The sequence below is a fragment of the Rhinopithecus roxellana genome, chromosome 6 (genome assembly GCF_007565055.1).
Source record: "Rhinopithecus roxellana isolate Shanxi Qingling chromosome 6, ASM756505v1, whole genome shotgun sequence".
Taxonomy (NCBI): domain Eukaryota; kingdom Metazoa; phylum Chordata; class Mammalia; order Primates; family Cercopithecidae; genus Rhinopithecus; species Rhinopithecus roxellana.
The window spans coordinates 65880410-65902386 of record NC_044554.1 but is presented as its reverse complement, the minus strand read 5'-3'; the positions used below and the strand labels follow the sequence as shown (position 1 = coordinate 65902386).

Below are 21977 nucleotides of genomic sequence, written 5' to 3'. Positions count from 1 at the left end.
GCACAACTAGAATGCCTGAAACTGAATCATACTAGATTCTTTCTTCGTCTCCACTGCCTGGAAAATTTCATTTCTGAAATAATTATTTCACCTGTATCCTTTTCTATAGTCTCATTGCCAAAACCTGAATTTACGTCCTATCACTCTTACGTAGACTTCTGAAATAGTCTCCTAATTGATTTCCCTCACACAGTCCTACATCCCCACCTCCACTCCAATTCAGTTCCCTCGGTACTATTATATGTCCCTGCTTATAATCTTTCAACAGTACTCCTAATCTTGAAATACAGTTCAAACTATTTACTTGGTACATAAAAGCCTTCTTGATTTGTCCATTTCCCTGTCTCATATTCCTTCCCTTAATCTACAAGTGATTTCATGCCTCTGTACCTACTTTTTCTGCCTCTCTTTCAAAACTCAAGAATTTAGGAATTATAAGTCTTTCCTAACTCTTCAGTGTGCCTTAATATTCCACTTCTGTGTCCTTAAAATGTATTCCTCTTCCATCATACTTGAAGAGGAACTGCACTGCTTATCTCTGTACCTTACTCAGTGCCTCATATGAAGCAGGAGCTTATCTGTTTACTGACTGAATGAAATAAGTCAATGTAAGACAGTGAAATCTGAAGAATACTCATGGAATGCTTTAACATTTGATACTGAACAAGCTCTGCCAAAAAAAATTGTATAATTTGCTTATTATTACTAATCTGTCCCCTATCATATTTTTAAATAATTTTTCATCTTCTATTCAATAAAGCGCGCTAAGTTGAAATCTTCAACCTTTAAAAGGCAAATACCTCATTTCAAACACAACTAGTCTTACAAGTAATAAACTCTTTAATTAACATGTAATACAAAGGCTCACATTACTCAAGAGACTAAAAGGAATTTGGGTTAATTCAACCCAGCAAATACCTGTTTGCCTGCATATCTAGGACACCATCTACGCATCAGTAGCATGTAAACAAATCTAGCTGTCACCACCCCACAGCCCCCAAATCAACTACAGTCACATCGGTAAATCTGTCACGTATGCCCCAGTATCCCTTCAGCTTCCTATGATCAATCCAGTAAGGTTTGGGTTATTTTTAATTCTTAGCAACAAAGTTAATTTAGTTATTTAGAAGCTATAACATTATTTCCGTCTCTGTATGGAACATACCAAATCAAAATCTAACAAAGAGGACCTGAAAGCAAAATATTTTTAAGTAAAAAATTAAAGTTATTTTTAAAATAGGGCTTATTCAAAAACAAACTTGTCAGTTAATGCCTTAAAAACAATAAACACACCTAGTCCTAACAATATCATAACGAAAATTAAGCACATGTAATCTTCAGAGTTGAGTTTTATTTTTAAGAGGCAACAGAGTCTCTGAACAGATGACTTGCTTCCTCTACTTTTATTTGACCTCAAAGGACCATCACTGACAGGAGGATCGGAAATGAGAAATTACTTTTAGATTCAGGTTTATCATTTATCTGATGGTCATTGGAAAAAAAGGACAAAGTTTCATCCTCTGCATACTGAAACTTTAATGGAAGGCAATATCCAAAACAAAACTATTTTAGACTGGATCTAAAGCCCATTACACTTGTCTTATAGAATAAGCAAGAGTAGGAACAGATACACCACACTTAAATGAAAAAAAAAGGAAATCTTTTAAAATGTAGATGGTTATTATTTATAGCCTTATTGTTCAAAGTGTGGATCACGCACCATCAGCATGAACATCACATGGAGCTCGCTGGAACTGGAAAAAAGGTCACACCCAGAGTTCCTGACTCAGAATCTGCATTTTAACAAGGTCCCACATGATCATATGTTAAGGTTCGAGGTTCTCTGGTTTATATAGTTGAGTAGTTCTGGTTATCCCATCAAATTACCTGTGTAGTTGGTACAAAATATATAGGAGCTTGGACACTACCACTAGAAATTGCAATCTGATAGATGTTAGCCAGAGTCAGCCAGACATCTGCATTTTTTTCAAAATTTTGTCAGCTATTTGAATTCATATCCTGATTAAATAACCAACCACTAGTGTAATCAAAAGAATTGTGGCTTTACCAAAGTACAGAACTCCTTTAAATATCAAACTCCTCTACTCTAGTACATTGAAAATAACATTTTATATATTCATGTTTCAGGCACTCTACTTTGTAAAATGTTAATTTATATATTTACATATAATCCTTTATAGGAGATTCAATAATCTCTCCTACAGAAAAGTTGAGGTCAACTCAGATGTATGCCCTTCTCCAAAGAGACCCAAACTGGTTCTTTGCTGGAACAAAATAAATTTGAAATCACAAGGTATCACTAGCGCATAATATTACTTGTGATTTTTTTTTTTTTATTAACATGGTAAGTCATCCAAGAGGAAAACTTTATTTATACTAACAGCAACTCAAATACTCAATTCAATCAACAACAAAGTTAAAATAAAGAGTCAAAAATATGAGAACTAAAATATGAAAAAATACTTTATCAGTGTCACTAACTACAGGTATGTAATGAAGCATGCAAATGTGTACTTGGGAGTATAATTAAGTTAGGAATAAAGACATAAGTTAGTGTTGCTTCTCATCAATAATGAGCAAAGAAGACTGATCCTGGCATGATACTGGAGCAGTTTTGCAGGTCACTTAACCAACAGCCTCCATCCAAAATGCATTCCCTCCACAAATTCTATTGGTCACAAACTGTGTACTCGGTACTGTGTTCAGCACTCAGGACACAAGGACACAGCCCTGCCTTCAAGGGCCTTTTTCAGTCTAGCTGAGGAGACCCAAATAAACAGGTAGTTACAAAACACGGCACTAACTGCCACAACAGGAGAGGGAGAGGGTGGGATGAGTATATTGAAGGGTACTCAGCTGCCTTGGAGAGACAGGGAGGTTTCCTAAGAAATGAGTCCTGAAAGGAGAGAGGTGGGTAATACAAGAGGACATTCCAAGCTGAGGCCTTGGAAAAAAAGAGCATGAATTTGCACTTTAAAAATCACTCTAAGGCCAGGTGTGGTGGTGCATGCCTGTAATCCCATCACTTTGTGAGGCCAAGTCAGGAGGATTGCTTGAGGTCAGGATTCAAGACCAGCCTGAGCAACACAGAAAGACCCCATCTCTACAAAAAATAAATAATAAAAATTAGCTAGGTGTGGTGGTACAGGCTTGTATCCCAGCTACTCAGGAAGCTGAGGAAGGAGAATCACCTGAGCCTAGGAGTTGGAGGCTGCAGTCAACTAGGATTACACCACTATGTACTTCATCCTGAGTGAAAAAAAGGAAAAGAAAGATCACTCTGGCCTCAGACATGAAAAAAGCCTAGACTTATAAAATTCTTGAGAGTAATCAAGTCGTATTTTTCTTCAAATCCTAAATGTTTAGTACAGTCCTTGGCATAAAGTAGTTGCTCAAGTGTAGATGGCTGAATAAATGGGTAAATGGAATTACATATAAAGAAATTTAAAATCCAATAAAGTTTAGCCCATGAACTATATTCATGAATTCACTAATATTTATTCATTCCATGTGTTCTAAACATAACCTATTCTTGATGACTTTGGATGAACAAACTCAGCTTACATCGAAAAGTGTATTGTTTGGAAAGGTTCTCTCATTCAACACAGTTTCGTTATTAAGCTTTAGAACTTAAGGCAAAACTGCTGTTACCAAGGAAAAAGCTTAAAGCAAAACTATGTTGAATATGATTCTCTCCTAAGATGCTGAATAGATAAAAGCCACACAGTGAAGGCCCTATATAAGATGAGGCCTCAGGCCTCAACGTGTGCACAATTCCAACAGAGACAGAATTATTCCAAGACCAAGCACAGAGATACAATTATTCAAGCCCCAGTGTAAGGACTACCTTTCCCAAAAAGCTTTTTGCGGAAATGCCCAAAAATAATATTTAGACCAGGAAAAAAATCTAGTGATCTGTTATTTGATTGGAATTTCCTCAGAAATACAAATTGCTTCCATCAGACAAGTGTGACACTAAAACTGCTTTGATTGAATCATCATCAAGCCTGGTTCCATCTTCTGATTAAAAAGGTTCCACAGTGCCCTCACTAAAGTGTCAGTGTGGAGGAGTTAAGGTGTTCACTCTCATCCTTAGGGAAATAAATGCAAAAAGCAAAAGGGAGAAACCCATTGCTATTTTAAACTACAGATTAAGGTCTGTGAGAATGTAGTAAGAGTCTAGGACCCTGTAATTTCCATGCCTTTGCTTCTTGGTATCTGTTTGCCTGTACTTTGCTATTATCCATTCACTCATTCAACAGATATGTTTTAAGTGTTACTATGTCCCAAGCATGTGCTAGGCCTCAGGGTCTACATAACTCTCCCTAATCCCTTACATAAATCTCTCCAGTGGGAAGAAAGACATTAAACAAATCAATGCACAAATATAAACATAATTACAAATGGGATTAGATGACAGTAGGAAAGGAACATGAAACAAACAAGGAAGGCAGACATACTTTATCTTTATTTAGAAGTGACATTTGGCAGAGACCTCAAAGATAAGTAAATTAGTCAAGTGATGAACATACAGTAACAACAGATCTGTGTTTTAGGAAGATATTTCTAACAACAGCATGGAAGACAGATTAGAGAAGAGGTCAGTTAAGAGACTACTGCAATAGTGAAGGTAAGCGATAACAAAACTACTAAGAGTAGAGATGGGAAGGGGAAGCAAATGTGACAAACATGCAGAGGCAGGATGGATAGGCATTGATCACAGATTAGGGAGAGTATAAAAGAAAGAAGTTAAGGCATTTGCCAGGATTCCAACTAGCATAGGTAACCGGAAGGGTAGGGGTTAGAATAACTGAGACAAGGAGCACATAGGGAGGAACAAATTTTAAAAGGAAGATAAGTTTGGATTACTGAGTTTTTTGTTGCATTTAAGATACCGGTGACACATTCATGTGGAGATGTCTGATATGCAGCTTTGAAAACAAATGGTCTTAAGGAGAATGGCCAGACTAGAAAACGGACCTGGAGTCATCTTTATAGAAGTGGTAAGTGATATGTTAGGAATAGAGGAATCACTAAGAGTATATAAAAAGAAAAAAAGAGGCCGGGCGCGGTGGCTCAAGCCTGTAATCCCAGCACTTTGGGAGGCCGAGATGGGCGGATCACAAGGTCGGGATATCGAGACCATCCTGGCTAAATCGGTGAAACCCCGTCCCGTCTCTACTAAAAATACAAAAAACTAGCCGGGCGATGTGGCGGGCGCCTGTAGTCCCAGCTACTCCGGAGGCTGAGGCAGGAGAATGGCGTGAACCCGGGAGGCGGAGCTTGCAGTGAGCTGAGATCTGGCCACTGCACTCCAGCCCCGGTGACAGAGCAAGACTCTGTCTCAAAAAAAAAAAAAGAAAAAAAGACATTAAGGAAATCTTAATCCATGTTTGAAGACCTAGTAACAAAACAAAAGTCAGTGGCAAAAGAGAAAGTATTAAATTTCACAGAAACATCAGTCCAGTAAACATTTGTCAACACCCACCATGTTCCAGGTACTATGCTAGATACAGGGGTATAAAAAAAAAAAGACAGGACCCCTACCCTTAAGAAATGTATAGCTTAGAGAAGAGATAGAAATAGATTATTTCAAGAGAGTTATAAATGGGGCACCACAGAGACACAGAAGGGAGACACCCAGGAGGTCAGGGAAAACTCACTGATGTGAGGCATTGAGATTAAATAAAACTATGCAAAGAAAGTTCGTAAGGGCAAACCAAATGAAACCAAGACAATGCTCCTGGACTTCTAAAATACTGAGTAAGATAACTGGTTTATGAAAGAACTTGGTTGCAAGGAGTCAAAAGAGGCTAAAGTGATTTAAACTGGAAAGAATAATCTGTTCTTGGAAGAAAATAAACATAGAATATGAAAAAAGGGGACAAGGGACAAGGGGTTTTTGACCAAAAGTGTACAAGTTTTGGGTGAACTGTTACAAAAGAGAGATTGAAGGTGCCAAGCTGTGTAAGGATTTGGGAAGAAAGGTGGGTAAAGAGAACTTATTTGAAGTTTGCTGAGCTTTATGTAATTGTATAATTCTATCTCATTAGAAGATTTCACTAAAATATTACAGAAGTTCATTACTTTCCAAAGGTTTGGGGCTTGTCTGCTTCTTCTGAATGCATACTGGAACTGGCCCAAAGTGACCCAGTTATACGTGACCATGAATATGTGAAAAAGGTAAATTTGTAAGCACTAATGGTTGCAGAGGTCAAGCATGATGTAAAGAGAGAAGTCACTAGATTTCACATTTATATGGTGACCTTCAAGTGAACTTTCAACTGAAATGTAGGGGTAGAAAAAAATTACAGATGGTTCACAAAGTGAATGGCATAGGCATGGCTCTAACATTGTTCATCCATTCATTCAAAAAAATATTTACTGAATGCCTATGATGCACTAGGAACTAGCGTGGGCTTTCGTGAATCAACCATGATCAAGAGACAGATTTCTCAGACGCTTACAGTCTGATGTAGAAGGAAAAGAAGGAAATAAACAATTACAGTGTGACAGAATCAGTACTAACACAGGGTAGTATGAGAGAACATGGAAGTTTGACAGACTAGATGGCAGTAACTAGGTTCAAGGTAGTACAGAAGTTTATTTTTTGACTGAAAGGAATTTGAACATGTTTGTAGGTTGAGGAAGACGAGCTAGTGGACAGGGAAACAGAAGCTGGGGAGGGGTAAAGAGGAGGAATTGTTGGAAGAAAGTCCAGTGAAGTAGACAGGCAAGGGTGGAAGTGCTGGACTTGGAACAGAAGAACAGCTCTTCCTCCAAAGAAGGGACAGCAGATAAAAAATAGTCCTGATGTGCAAAGAGAGCGTAAACAAATGTCCTCTACTTTTTGTCATGATATAAGCAAGATCTGACTTTTATAAAGGAAGCAAAGACGGGGCTGAAGGCTTAAGAACAGTGTGAAAAGTTTGAAACAGGCAAGGATAAATGAAATGATAACCAATCAACTCCACTTCTTAAGATTATGTAAATGAGAGAAAGCACCATCAATCAACAATTGTAGGCATGCTTTGTTTGGATCTGGAAGTGGAACACGAAGTGAAAGGTGAGCTGCATTTCATGGAATTAGATTAAGTATGAATTAAACAAAGGTAAATATTAAGAATTATCAAGAAAAATCACTAAATGCACACCTATATAGCATGCAATTATATATGGGCTAATACTAATACAGCCCATGTAGCATACCATGAGTTTGAACCTGTCACTATTACTTAGTAGCAATGACAGAATCCAGAAGGTTCACACGATGAAGGCAGGCAACAGAAACTATAAGTAACCAGAAATGAAGAGGAATCTCACATGTAGAGAAGCTATACAGATTAGATCATGTGATGGGAAAAGAAGTAAAAGCCAAGACAGACTATTGACTAATGATACGCCTGAAGATAACTAAAGTGTTGTTCCTGCCTTCCTTCTTTCTTCCTCCAACATTCTCTTAGCAACTGTTGTGTGCTAGGTACACTATAAGGCATTGGTGATACAAAGAAGACAATTCTTGCTTGTAAACTCAAAATACATTCCTGTACCCACAGCCTAATGTTTACAAAAAAAAAAAAAAGTGTCCTGAGTATTGCTATTCAAAACTACATATTGTTCAATAAGACATTAATCATGAAGAAGCAAAATATCATAAAAGATCAGCAAATTCTTGAACAATTAGCAAAAGATGCCACGAAAAAATGGCATCAAACTCCAGCATAAAGGCCCATAAAATAACGAAGTGCTCTAACTTAATAAACTTCTGTGTATCTTGGCTTTATCACAGATGTTACATTTGACTTTTCATTTAACGTTTGGATTACTGCCAACAAGAAGGCAACGAATATCAAATGGCAAAGCAAGATAACCAGAAGCTAAGTGTTAGAAAGCATTTCAGAAAGAAACTGATACAAGTTCAGTGATCACTACAACAGCAATATTTACTGAGCTCTTCCCTGAGCCAGGTATTGTGCTAAGTACATTATATACATCATTAAGCTTTTATAAACTCCCACAATAAACATACCTATAAGGTAGTTTCTAATATAATCATTTTACAGACAGGAAAATTGAAGCTTAGAAAGATTTGGTAACTTGCCCACAATACAGAACTAGTAAGCAAAGAAGCCAGGACTTGAACTCAGGTCTTCTTGACTCAAAAAATCTGTGCTTTAACCATTGTATGATTGTTTCCCCAAAAGAATGGAATGATGCTAGGCATATGATGGATGCTGGATAGTGTCTGTCATTGAAGGAATGAATGCCAGGATATAAAGCAGCCATTGCACAGTAAGCCCCAATGTGGAAAGCACAAATAGAAAAGCAGAAACAATACTCTGAGGATTCACTAAATCACCAGCTCAAACTGTGCAGCATAATTGTGGATGTCTGGAAAATAGCAGCAACTGACACAGTGGCCTAATACGCTGCTACAAAAAATGTGATGGCTCTTTCTGAGTGAAAACTTTAGGCTGTCTATGAATCTACAAAGCCAAAGAAGGAATCATCATCAGGCAGTTTAGAAAAGGAAAGGCAGATACTGATCAAAAGACGTTTTCTCAGTATGGAAAGGACTGCTGATATTGCATTGACATAACAGTCAAGATCACAACTTGCCTTTCATTCTGTCACCTTTCAAAAGAAAGAAAAACATGTATACTGGAAAGCTCATCACATTTTAGGACTATCGTCTTTTAAAAGATTCCCACCAAAAGATTCCTACTATGGGGCCCAGGGCCATGTTTTATGCCACTGACTCTGCCACCATGATCACAAGTGACAGGACCAAGAGAGAGCAACTGTCCCAAGAGCAGCCAATCTACAGACTGACCAGCAACCTATGAAGGGGCCTGACATGTGAGATTTGCCCAACAGGCAATGTATCTAACTGGACTAATTAGATTTCCTCTTATGGGAGACTGAACTCAAGCTGTACGGAAGGGGAAAGTAGCTGAAAGACACAGAGCAGAGGGCAGAACGAGGCAGTTATGACCATATTGAGAAGACACAGGGTAAGGTAATTCATTTAAAAAAAAATAAAGCAGTCTGAAAAGGACTAATAGCAGCAGAGAAGCAATACTTCTGCTGCTCGAGGGCAACATCCACACACTAGAGTTGCACTGATTTCTTTTTTTCTAATTTCTGTAACACCTACCTAGTTGAAATCTGAATGGTGAAGCCAAGTTGTACAATTACCCTTGGATTCCTATAAGGCCTGGTCACTCACATCTCCCATATTACCCCAAATAAAGTCTTCTAATAAAATTCCCCTTAGAAGTTACCAAGTAAAATTCTGTGCTTGCAACTCAAAAAAAGAGCATAACATAACATTTGTATATATGGGTACATATGCACTCACACACCTCCAATTAGATGACATGGCAAGCTGGATGATGGCTGGCAATCCAAGCATTGTAGGTCTGACTTCCATCTTGCAGCATTTGTGGTTTGAACAGTGTTACTTACCCCTAATTAACTGTTCTAGAGAGAAGGGTCTCTATCCTGAACCTTAAAAATTAACACCTCCTACCATTACAATTGTGCACTTTGAAATTAAAAAGATATCCAGGGCAGTTAAATAAACAAAACCAAAACAAAACCAAAAACTCCTTTAAAAATTTCTTGCCCTTATGTATGTGTAAATCTGTTTGTGGCTGAATTTTATGGGAAATAAGTGAAGTTGTTCTCTTAGAATCACAATAAACAATAGCTGATTAGTCAAGATGGCCAGGTAAAGAAAGGAAAAATCGGAAAATTGGGAAGACATTTTGTGGAAAGTATAACTTCTAAGTCCGGAAAATTATTTGTAAGTTTCACTAAATGTGTTCTTGTTTATCTCTATGGGCCTCATTACCCTATCATCCTCTCAAAGCCTACCTACACAAAGAAAGGAGAATGAGGCTAAAAAATTCCCAAACATCTACAAATGCCCAGTGCACTGCATCACAAGGAATTTGATATATATCTAATAAGCAAGAGGCATGCAAATAACATGGCTACTCTCCTAGAGAAGTTTACATAAAACTACCCTAACATCTTACTCCCTAACAACTTCTATGTCAAAACTGAAGGAAACTACATAAAAATTATTTCCCTAAAAGTCCTGGGTGGTTCATGTAATTCAATCCTTTGTGCACACTATGTTCCTAATACTTCACTATTTTTTTCTTAGAAGAAAAGTATTCTTTGCTTTTTCTGTCCATCTAAAATAAAAGCTACTAGTCACAACTAGCAGGTACTTCAGGGTTTGGGTACACCAAAGTAAGAAGAGTTTCAATTGTTTTTAAAAACACTTTTGCACAGCTGTGAAAGTCTGACTAAAAGCCACAGTTCTATTTCTCAGAGCTAATTTATTTTCAGGACAGTCCCACAAACAGATGGGATTAAAATCCAATTTTCAAACCCTAACTTGTAATGAAAGCTAAATGCACCTAAGATTCATTTTGGTATAATTTCTCATCTGAACATAACATCATTACATACTCTTGTACTGAAAATGTTGCCAGATTATACAGAGCAGGACAGCCAGATAGGATGCTCAAGCATCCAAAGACAGGTTGTTTTGTTTATTTTGGTTATTTTTTCAATCACAACATTCTACTGTTTAAACATTACAATGTTTTGCATCCCAGGAATATGTTCTCGCTACCTGACACAAGCACTTGAGTATCAGAAACATAAAGAAGCTGCACAGGTATAAGAATACCAGCATCTGATCTGAAGTTCAGGATGTAAAGAGTCATCCAAATCTAGGGACTCAAAGGTTCTCTGGAGATGCAAATTATACTAGTCCCTGAACACTGACATTTCTAAAATCATCACCTTATCATTTAAAAAGTCAGATCAAAAACAGTCAGGTGTGAGAGTAAACTCTCTCAGCAGATAATGTAACAGTACTAGGGCCTTAGCTAAAATGTGGAGTACTGCCACAAATGACAACCACTGACAGGACTTTTAATAATTGCTATTCTCTTTTTATCTCTTCATGACACATTCACCAAAGAAATTTCTGATTCAGCCCAAATCGTGCTCTCCTGAAGAATCTTTTATTTCCATAATTGAATGCTTCCTTTCAAGTAGTACTACATTGCTACAAGTTTTGTTTCATCAAAATATTTTAGCATGTTATCCAATTAATATTTGCTTCATGTCAGTATCTTACACATGACCAAAAGTAAAACAGTTGTGTGATGAGACAAATAACTAATGCAAAGGTTGAGATATATGTATTATTTTGGGAAGAAACCATAAAAACAAAGCCTAACTTAAAATCAATGTGCTTAAAACTCCCTAATGTCTTTTTCAAAGTAAATGAAAAATGTATGAGAATGATAAACTACTAGTATCTGACTAGAAGAGAATTAGTAGCAAATAATACAGTTGGTTGCCTTCACTGTCCCAATACAAAATCAGCAGATAAAAATGAATGTGTAGCAATAAAATTCTCTCATCTAATGCATAAATTTCTATCCACAAATAGGTAAAAAAATTCCATACTTGAGTTTGTGCAAGTCACTTACAGCAATATTATATAACATTTATTGTGATATGCCAGGAACTATTCTAAGTACATTATAGGTATTTTTCATTTTATCCTCAGAAAAACCTATGAGATAAGAAATAATAGCCCCATTATAGGTAACTATAATCCCCCTTATAGGTAATTAAGGCACGGAAGGTTTAAGTAAACTTGCACAAGGTCTCACATAGGAAACAATTTATGGATCCAAAAATTTCACCAACTAAAGTTGCAGATCATTACATTAAGCTGACAAAATGATAATGTAGTAAATGTGCTTTGCAAATATTAAAATGTGCAAATGTAAGGCTGCACTAAGGGCGCAGGTTTTGTCAGATCTAGTGTAAGTTTCTTACCAGCTATGTGAACCTAAGTAAATCACAGAACTTCTCTAAGTTTCTGTTTTCTGTTCCATAAAATAGGGATAATGAAAGAATAGGTTTTACTTCATAGAGTTGTTGGTAGGATTAGGGACATTATGTGTGTAAAGATTTAGCAGAGTGCTTGGCATATAACAAGCACACCATAAATGTTCATTATTATTAGCTATTACTAAGAATTATCTTTCTTTTTTATAAACACTTAACACTGGTAAAAATTTCCTAAAAATAAGTGAAATTCATCAATATTGAGAAGATTAATTTTAAGACTCGAAGTCTCAAAATACATGATAGTACAATTTGGAGATGGAAAAGGCTTCCTTGCCTTAACGCCATTATCAAATATTTATTTAAAGTGTCTTGGTATACATGAAAATGTGCTAGGCACCATACAAAATTATCAAGACAGTCCCTGACATCAAAAATGGACAATCAAGCAAATTAATTCTGCTGAGTGGACACAAACATCAAAACCTCCAACTCTGGGCATTTTCTCAAGCAGATGCACCTATGGTATGCTAGGTCCCTTTTGGTTTGTGGTGTTGTAGTGGTGAAAATATGTAGAGGAAGAGGCTTGAAAATAATAAGCCTCCCAAATTTGGTGTGGAGCAATAAAGATTCAGGAGGAAATAAGCTGCATTTTCCACACTCTTACCCTTCCAAAAAACACGTTAGCTATCTTGGTACTAATGATTTCTATTAAACTAGAAGAAATAAACGCAAGGTAGGAGTTGGAAGCTCAGAGGAATAGGGTATAGAAACAAATTAGGAGGAGAGAAATGAATCCAGAAAGTTAGAAAAGCCAAAATAATTGTAGGTTTTAAGTGAGACATGTTTTGAATCTGCATTCTACCATGTGTTTAACACCTTAAAAACCACAGAACAGCTATTCCTGAAATTGCTGATCCTTATTCCTTTTCAATTTTACCAAGGATCCCTTTAGCTCTTAAAGTCAAAGAGAGACAAAAGGCATAGCACAGAGTACAGGAGGATTTTGTCTAACAGCACAGCCAATATCCTGCCGCATATATCTTAGAGCTTGGCTTCAGATCAACTGAAAGCCATGGCTAAATCATAATCCTGATAATCTATGGATTCCATTAGAAAAATAACTTCTCCAACTCCAAACTAGGGATCTAGAATACTTCAATGGGTCACTGCAGGAAACCTGGAAACATAATTTCCAAAATTTTTGAAGCATCTCTATCTTATTTTCAGAAGTCACGCTGTTTGAAGAGATCTTTTGCAACTTCACAACAGGAAATGATAGCCACTTGTACCTATCTCCACATGTATTTACCATAACACCTACAGGGAAACTCCTCTTTCTATACCCACAGCCTCATGCCATAGCAAAATCATTAACTCCCCACTACCGCATCCATAGGCTCTTTAATGCAAACTGAGTACAACAGACTATTTATTGACCATAAAGTAATATAATATGTTCCTAAAAAATCTGAAGGTACATTTCAACAACTAAAGCAACCTGTGTCAATCAAAAACTTAATTCATATATACAAAACTAGGCAAAAAACTAAAACCTAAGAATGGGTAATGCATACATTCTTCAAAGGTTTTCTTCTTAAAGAGTAAAGGGGAGGGGGAGGGAATGGAGACATAAACAAACAAACAAAAAAGGTTGTTGTGTATTCAAGGCATGTCTAGTGAACACCTGCCCAATGTCAGCTATACTTCAGCTCTCATTTGTACTATTCAAACTTATGAAGTTGAAGTGCAACCTGTACCTGTTGTTTCTCCTCTTCCACCACACTTAGGAATGGAAGGCATCTCTAGGAAGGATGGTAAGTTGAATTCTATAGGAAAACTCTTAACTGATCAAATAGCAGCAAAGGTAGATATAATTTATAGCCAGATAAGTCTTATATAAAATAAGCAGTTTATGATGGCTCTTTGTGTGCTTTAATCCTCACTATAACAATAAAAAGTCACCTAAATATGTGTTTATGTAGTCTACATGCAGAAAAGCTTCTGGCACAAACTTCTTAGGCCTCTTCTCAAGAGCCTTAAGCCTGAGCCCCTGAAACGACAGAGCTCAAGTCAAATCAGGAAAGATGAAGACCAGAAAGGAATACAAAGAACAATACTTTCTGGTCACTTGTTTGTTCTACCTTTCTAAACTGGTCCTAGTTCAGCTTCTCTTACATATGCCATTATCAATTAATCCAGCTATTATGATGTTTCCAATCTCTCTAATTTAGGCAAGTACTGACACAGTGCTATTTTTCCTACATGACCCAGATGAAATCTTTTGACAGCTCTAGAACTCTCATTTATTTCCTCCTGTAGATTCCTATTCTGTGGCCCCAGAATTACTACAGAGGAGACATACTGTGAATGGTCCTGTAGAAACAGGTGGGTAGAGTAAGGGAATTCTAGCAATGGGCTCCCCACCTCCAACATCAATTTTTCTTTCTTCTCTATAGTATTTAAGAAGCAAGCAGAGAGGGAAAGGCTGGCACACAAATGAGAGGATGCTGCAAAGAGCAACCCCAAGCTTTTTAGGAATCCTCATATCTTTTCAGGGGTTATTGGCATTTATCTGGAAAATCTCTTTGGAATATGTCTTGTGTGTAGGAATGCATAAAAGATAACACCTTGCAAAAGTCAAACATATAGGTTTAATAATGTGCAACTAATGAAGATGGCTTATAAATGAAATACCCACCTACACATTTAGTTCCCTAAATATATTATACTATTAGTTATTAAAGTTAGATCTATAAGTACAAATTTTCAATATCTTGGAAAGTAAATCTGTTTTTAAATTAAAGAGAAATTATTACTCTATTTCTTAGAAATAAAACTATCAGAATATAATTCAAGTGTAGCTGCTCATAGTCACTGAATAAGTTTAAATTTGATAATAAAACATTTAAGTTTCAACCAATGCACCTTTGCTGAAGCACATTTAGCTGAAATAACTTCGAGTCTGGTTTATTTCCATCACATATAGTACATTTTTCCAACAAGAGCATGTACATTCAATATAGAACATTTCCAGCAATAGTTACAGTCTTTCTAGTTTCCTTTCACAGTATATTTTAGTGCAAAGCACTGGGAAGGTAAATGTTTTTCTAGCTATAGAATCATTTTATTAAGACCTTGTGGATCTTTAACATTTTAAAATTTTATACAAAAAGTATATAGATGGACAGGGTCCCTCCTAAGTACAGGTGTGAACCTATATAAAAACATGGTATATTTTCTGCTGTACCTTTTATAATTATAATTTGACACAAATAACTAAAAAATAAAATATTCCCTAAAAAGTACAAAATATTGATACACAAAAACCTGCCCAAAATTTCATAAAGATAGATGTATTTCTGTTTTTCCTAAAATCTTGATTACAAAAATGGACAAGAATTAATCATTTTCTAAATTTTACAGGAGGAATCAAATATTATCTAAAGTGGTCCTTTAAGATTTTTCTTGGGAGAAAAAAAAACAGGGCTTACACCCGCATCTTCCTTTTGTAGCAATATTTAAGGAAATAAACTAGTATCATAAGAAGTGGTTGTGCATGGATTGTCTGCATCCATAAAATATCAGTAAGCTATTTATTACCTTTATATTAACATTAGTAAATGTGTGGTCTTTAAAAAAATAGGAACTGAAAAATAAGGTTGCATCTATCATTAAAGTGCTTTGTATAAAATTTAAAGAAAAATAGGGGAATGTTTAATTTTCATAAAAACCTACGTTTACAAGTGAAAAATGTAATAATCCATGCATGAAAATGAACTGGAACTTTCCTATAGTGTATACTTTAGGATGAAACTTTCAAACACTTAAGTGCTGGAGAACAAGCTAGAAATAAATGGATGTAAAAATAATTACAAATATTTAGTAAGCTAAATATTTATAATGTAGCTGATACTATTTTCTTTTGTTCCTAACATACACTCACTAGAAAATCATATATCTATACAATTCAGATGAAAATGTTGCCAAATAAAGTGAAATAAAACTAAAATCACTAAGATATAAAGTCTTTGTCAATTAAAAATTGATATTTTCTTCAGGTTGTTGAACACTTAATCAACAAATTGTTTAGAAAACAAAATTTGTAACATTTTTGTAGAAATTGTAGACCAAATGCACAAGGTCAAGGGTGGTTAGCTGATGGACTGTGATGACAACATGTAATGTCACAGCTACTTGAAAGTGCTGGAATAGGCAGTGCCTTAGAAACAAGTGGTTAGATGGTTATTATTTTAGTCAGAAAACAGCAGTTATAGTTGAATATTTAGAAAAATGTTTCTTTTTTTTCCTCTTAGTACCATTTGAAGATGTTTAGTGGTTCTAACACCAATTTAAAGTCTTTCCACAAAAATGAACTCCAAACCTTTTCGTACATCACTTGAAGTTATCTGAGGAGAAATGGGAATAAATGAACACTTTTGAGTTTACTAATAAAACCTTGTTTTTAAAATTATGCAACAGTAAATTACTTCTAAAAGATGGTTTCATCTCAAGTTTTCCACACAAATAAAAAAATGTGTGATAATCAAACCACAACATTTAACCTACACAGCACTCAAACTAGTATTTTGCTTTAGAACCTGAATCTGAAACTAATACTCATTAAATACATTAAATGCCTTAATACAAGGGACACAGGTACAGAAGGTGAGCTTTTAAAATATATATAGACTTGCGAAAACAAGTATAGCGAGTCTACTCATTTTATATTGCATTTTTAAAAAATCTACGTTTGTTCCAAACCTTCTTTTAAAAGTAGTTTTTGGCAGGGCGCGGTGGCTCATGCCTATAACCCCAGCACTTCGGGAGGCTGAGGTGGGCAGATCACCTGAGGTCAGGAGTTTGAGACCAGCCTGACCAACATGATGAAACCCCATCTCCACTAAAAATACAAAATTAGCCAGGCCTGGTGGCTCATGCCTGTAATCCCAGCTACTCGGGAGGCTGAGGCAGGAGAATTGCATGAACCCAGGAGGCGGAGGAGGCAGTGAGCCGAGATCGCACCACTACACTCCAGCCTGGGCAACAAGAGCAATACTCCATCTCAAAAAAACAAAAACAAAAACAAAAAACCAAAAAGCAGTATTTTTCTTTCTTCCAAATATGAATTTTAATTTTACTTTTCTTACAATGCACAACCACAAAAAAAAACCCTAGTTAACAATATTAACTATGTTAAAATTATCACCAAAAAGTTTATTAAAAAGAGAGGGAAAAATAAGAGCATCTGAAACCTAAATAAGCATTGTTTCCATAGATCAAAACTAAAGAACAGTAACTAACACACACTCCCAAGGAGAAGGAAAAAAAATCCAAACTTCTATTTACCAACTTTCCCCCTTTGCCTGGAAGCACTATGTTAAAAGTAAATGATAAATGCTAATCATTTTTAATTCAATTTGGGGATTTTTTTTTCTGAGTGCAGCACTTTATTTAGCCGTCACAGATAATTTTTACAATAATTACAGTGCCTCAAAATATTTTTTCCTATAATTATCACCTTCACAAGTTCATTCTAATATATTTAACTTTCCTACAATTCATTAATTAGTAGACTAAGTCACTGAATCAAATTAAACCTGTGCAAAGTTAGTTAAACAGAAGACTTCTATTGTAAACATAAGCCAATATAAACGTATATATTTTACAACATTAAAAGGAAAGCACTGACCCTGTGCCATCTACCTATAACTAATTGCATTGTCCTGTGGAAGATAAGTTCTGAAGTTAACTTTTGTTCCCAAGCCACTGGAATAAAGGTCACTGAAGAGGTAAATGCAATATGCACATTACTCTTGCAGTTCCCACTGCCATGAGATATATGGAAGCAAACGTGTTAAAATGGAACCAGCTATAAATTATGGTCAAATGATTTTTTTTTAGTTCGATGGGGGGAAAAAAGCAAAACTCTGTAACTGTTCCTCACCAGACAAGAGCCTTAGATCTTGTACTTCGGCCTTTGGTTTTGTTTCCTTCAGGTGAATTGGAAGCATTTGCCTTATGAGTTTTCTTATGATGTTCAAGATAAGTCTTTTTGGCAAACGCCTTTCCACATTTATTGCATCTGTGAAGAGAAAAGTTTTTTGTGACTTTTACTTCAATACCGACGTCAGCTACTTCATACTTTTTACTAGGAGAGTTAGAAGTGCCATCATGTTTTGAATCACTATGTTTTGCTTCATCCCTCGAAGGGCCTCTTTTTGCCACTTTATTTAGAACAAAATCAATAGGCTTTTTTATAGCTCTGATCTCTAAACTGGCTGTTATTTTCCCAAGATAACGAGATGACTTTTTATGAACCACAGTTATATGTCGTATCACATCGCGTTTCCGACGAGTTTCATAAGTGCAAAGAGGACACTTGTAGAATTTAACATAAATGTTATTTCCATCTGTGTGCAACTCGATGTGTTTAGTCAAGTTCTGTTTGGAAGTAAACTGACGTTTACAAAGTTTACAGTAAAGTTGCTTAAAGTCAAAGCCAGCTGAAAGTTTTGGTTTCCTGGTTTTTTGCTGGCCACCTGCAGCTGACGGACTAGTTGATTTAGGGCTTTCAGAGTCTTGTTTAACTTTATTTTTCTGTGCTGCCGGTGTGTTCTTTTTTTCATTTGAATGATTTGTTCCCTTTAATTCATTCTGTGGAGAATGGGTAATGGAAGGGGGTGAAGATTCTACAGAATCTGCTGGTTCAACTTTAACTTTTATTTCTGAACTGTTGGCAGTATTATTAGGGCCTTTCTCTCTTTTAGAGTTTGTTCCAGAAAGAGTTATCTTGTGGACAATTTGCATATGTCTTTTAAGCATTATTTGTGAACTATATTTCCTCTTGCAAAGGAGGCATTTGCATGCAGTTAAATTGTATTCAGCCTTTGAAGACGACTTTTGTTTTCGAGTCTTAAAAGATTTTTTAGGAGAAATAGAATCCAGGAACAAAGGTTGCCCAGGCTTTGTTGCTATATCAGGAGTAATTGAATCCCTCCTTAGTCCTCTATGAACTTCATCAAAATGCCTCCTTACATTCGCTTTTGTAGCAAATGATTTACAACATACTGGACAACTCCTACTTAATGGAACTAGAACATTCTTACTGCGTCCTTTAGAGGACTGGTTTGGATTCTTTCGTGTTTCAATGTACTTTTTTAGTTCTTCCATCTTTTTCTTGTGTACTTTTCGAATGTGACGGCGAACACCTCGTCTAGAATTGAATTCTTTTCTACAAAGACAACATATCAACTGGTGACCAAAATCAGAATTGTCAGAAGTTTCCAAGTCAGCCTGCGACTCCTGAGGTTGTTCATCACATGTAGGTGCAACTTCATCTGTAACAATCTCAACAGGAGGGGGCTCTACAGTTTCCACCTCTGTATCTGTAACCGGTACTGTTTTTGACTGTTCAGTGCTAGTTTCCTGTATTTGAACTTCGGTTTGTTCAGGAGTACTGCTTGACTCTGTGACTTCAATAGGATTATCAGTCCTTGAAATATATTGAAACACTGCATTTTGATTAGTTTCTATGGGTTCTAGCTTAATAATATATTCTCGTTTGTCCACACTTGGATATATGGCTTCTAGGAGATCATTTATGGCTTGACTTTGTTTATCATTTACATCAGGAAGGTCTGTTAAGGAAAAAACAACATTTTAATCTGAAGTAATTAGCCTGCTCTAGCCCTCTAATATTTTAAGATATATGAACCTTTATCTCAGAATCTATTATATTACCAGTTTATTTTTATAAGAGCATTATCTACTTTTCAATATTCTACAAAGACAAAAACTAGTATTAAACTAAAATTTCCTTTAATTTAAATTCTCATCAGGATACACAAAAACGTTAAGGAACATATATAATCTGAAGGACTACTTTTGCTTCAAATGCACTTAATACAAAATATATAAGCACTTAAGTGTCCTAAATAATGATATTTCATAGTTAGTCTGAACGTTTTAGACTAGCAAAGGCAACTCAAATTCTCATAACTCAAGATTGATAAAACAGCATGAAAAATGTTACTACATAAACAAAAATGGTATTTTTTAGAAAACATAACAGCATTCCTATTAGCTTAATCCATAATAGTCTAATCTAATCTATTTGAGCATCTTATGAAAATGAAAGATTTGTAAGCAAACACGTAAACATAAATGGGATGATGTGTAGAAGTATTTGCTAAACTCAGTCCTATTACACGTCTTCTTAACATGACTCAATTTTACTAAAACAAATGATTAAAACTATACAGATTTATTTAAAAACCATAGGTAATTTTATTTCCTTGTATAATAATTACACCCTCTACAAGCAATCAATTGTTCTATCGTAACAGAGTTGTCTAACACTGGTTAGGATTCCACGTATTACTACTCTAAAATCTAGCTACAAATTTAGTACCAAATCTGGTATCTATACCAATCAGGAAGTGATTCATTATAGCTCTTCTAGTCTATTCATCTGTTTTTTAAGATGAATAAAGTAGTGTCTATAAGAAAAATACTTTCACAAAAGTATTTCTAGAATGAGTATTGCCAAGACAAGTGCACAATAATCTAGCAAATCCAATTTATCCATTTCACTCTATAAGTTAACTCTACAACTAAAAAATAAATAACTACCTAAAGTCAAACTAATTTTCTACTAGTATTTTAATTTAAAGTTTAGATTTGGAATGAATCTCTACAGACTGCTTTTTAATTTATATCTCAATGAGAGAACAGTAAGATCAAATAGTAGTAGGAAAAATTTCCAGGTAAATATAAAATTTTTATTTAATCAATGCTCTATAATATACTTTAAGCCAGCTTCGTTATAATTAAAGCCATACTTATTTGGAGATTGCATTTCATACCGATCCCAAAAAGGTTAAGTTGAAAAATGCACAGAATCCACAATGCATCTATGGTATCAGACTGACAAAGTAAGTTCTATATTTTGTAAATCAACAAAGAGTTAAATCCCTAAACAAGAAATAATAAGGTAACCCAATATTGAATTTTTTTAATTTACATTAATTCTTTAAAGAAAAAAAATACCATTAGATATATTGCCAGCTTAATCACACAAAGACAATATACTACATTCAAAACAAAGATTCTATTCCAGAAAGACTTTATATTAGTCTGCTATCTGCCTTTATCACATAAAGTTATACTGGATCTCAAGTTAGCCTGTAACATAATGTAATTTCTGAGAAAATGACTTATATAAATTTTTCTGAGAACAAACCTGATCTTCAAATCAAGACCTAGAAAACACTAGGAAGATTAATAAAGACTTTTTGATGCTCTCCACCATTCCCAAGAAATGAACAAATTTACCTCATTCTTTGTTCTTTATTCCCAACCTTCTCATTTACTTAAGGGAAATCTAAATAAGTGATCAATCACATCTAGTTGCAAATTGTTAAAGAAAAAAGGAGTAAAAAGAAATATCTATTTATGGCCCATATAAACATTCTAAAACAATATCCAATATTTTAATACAAAAAAATATCCTCTCAAATGTCATCTTTAGGAAAACCCAAGTGGAAACTATTGATATCAAAGTACCTAAGAAACTGAATGTAACACTGAGTCAAGTATTTAATTTTATTCTCCATCTCCACCTAAAAATTATCTGTAACTAGACATCATTATCAAATTATCAGTAACTAGACACCATTTTAATGCAAATGTATAGTTGCAGTATAAGAATACTTAGCTGTAAAATGCATAACTGAATATATGAAAAAAACTTACTGTCATCCATCTGGAGACTTGGTGGGCAGTAGAATTTTTTATGGGTAATTAAATTTGGTAATCCTCTGAAGAGACTGCGGCATAACTTACATTCAAAAATAGTGTCCACATCTTTTAATAAAATATGCTTAAGTTGTTTAGTTCCTGAGAGAAAAAAGAAAAGAAAAACTTAACACAAAAGGTAACTTTAACATGCACTTTTAAACTGGACAACCACTGTTGACAGACCAAAGTGTATTTTGTCTTTGAAAACAAAATATAGGCATTGCCAATTTCTACCACAGTATATGTAGAACTACGTTATAGACTAA

General features: G+C 35.2%; 1 protein-coding gene across 3 annotated transcripts in view; it reads right to left on the bottom strand.

Moving 5' to 3' along the window:
- The window catches only part of ZNF800 (zinc finger protein 800), a 50426-nt gene that overhangs the window by 13388 nt on the left and 15061 nt on the right, over window positions 1-21977 (bottom strand). For 2 of the 3 annotated variants that reach the window (XM_030932460.1, XM_030932458.1), the window contains 2 exons: window positions 21667-21810; window positions 17858-19550 (listed from right to left, as the gene is read on the bottom strand). In XM_030932460.1, coding sequence (XP_030788320.1) covers window positions 17858-19550; window positions 21667-21810 — 1837 coding nt within the window. Of the gene's footprint in view, window positions 1-14545; window positions 16320-17857; window positions 19551-21666; window positions 21811-21977 lie in introns of those variants that run through there. The other variant, XM_010378717.2, reaches the window with a different exon arrangement.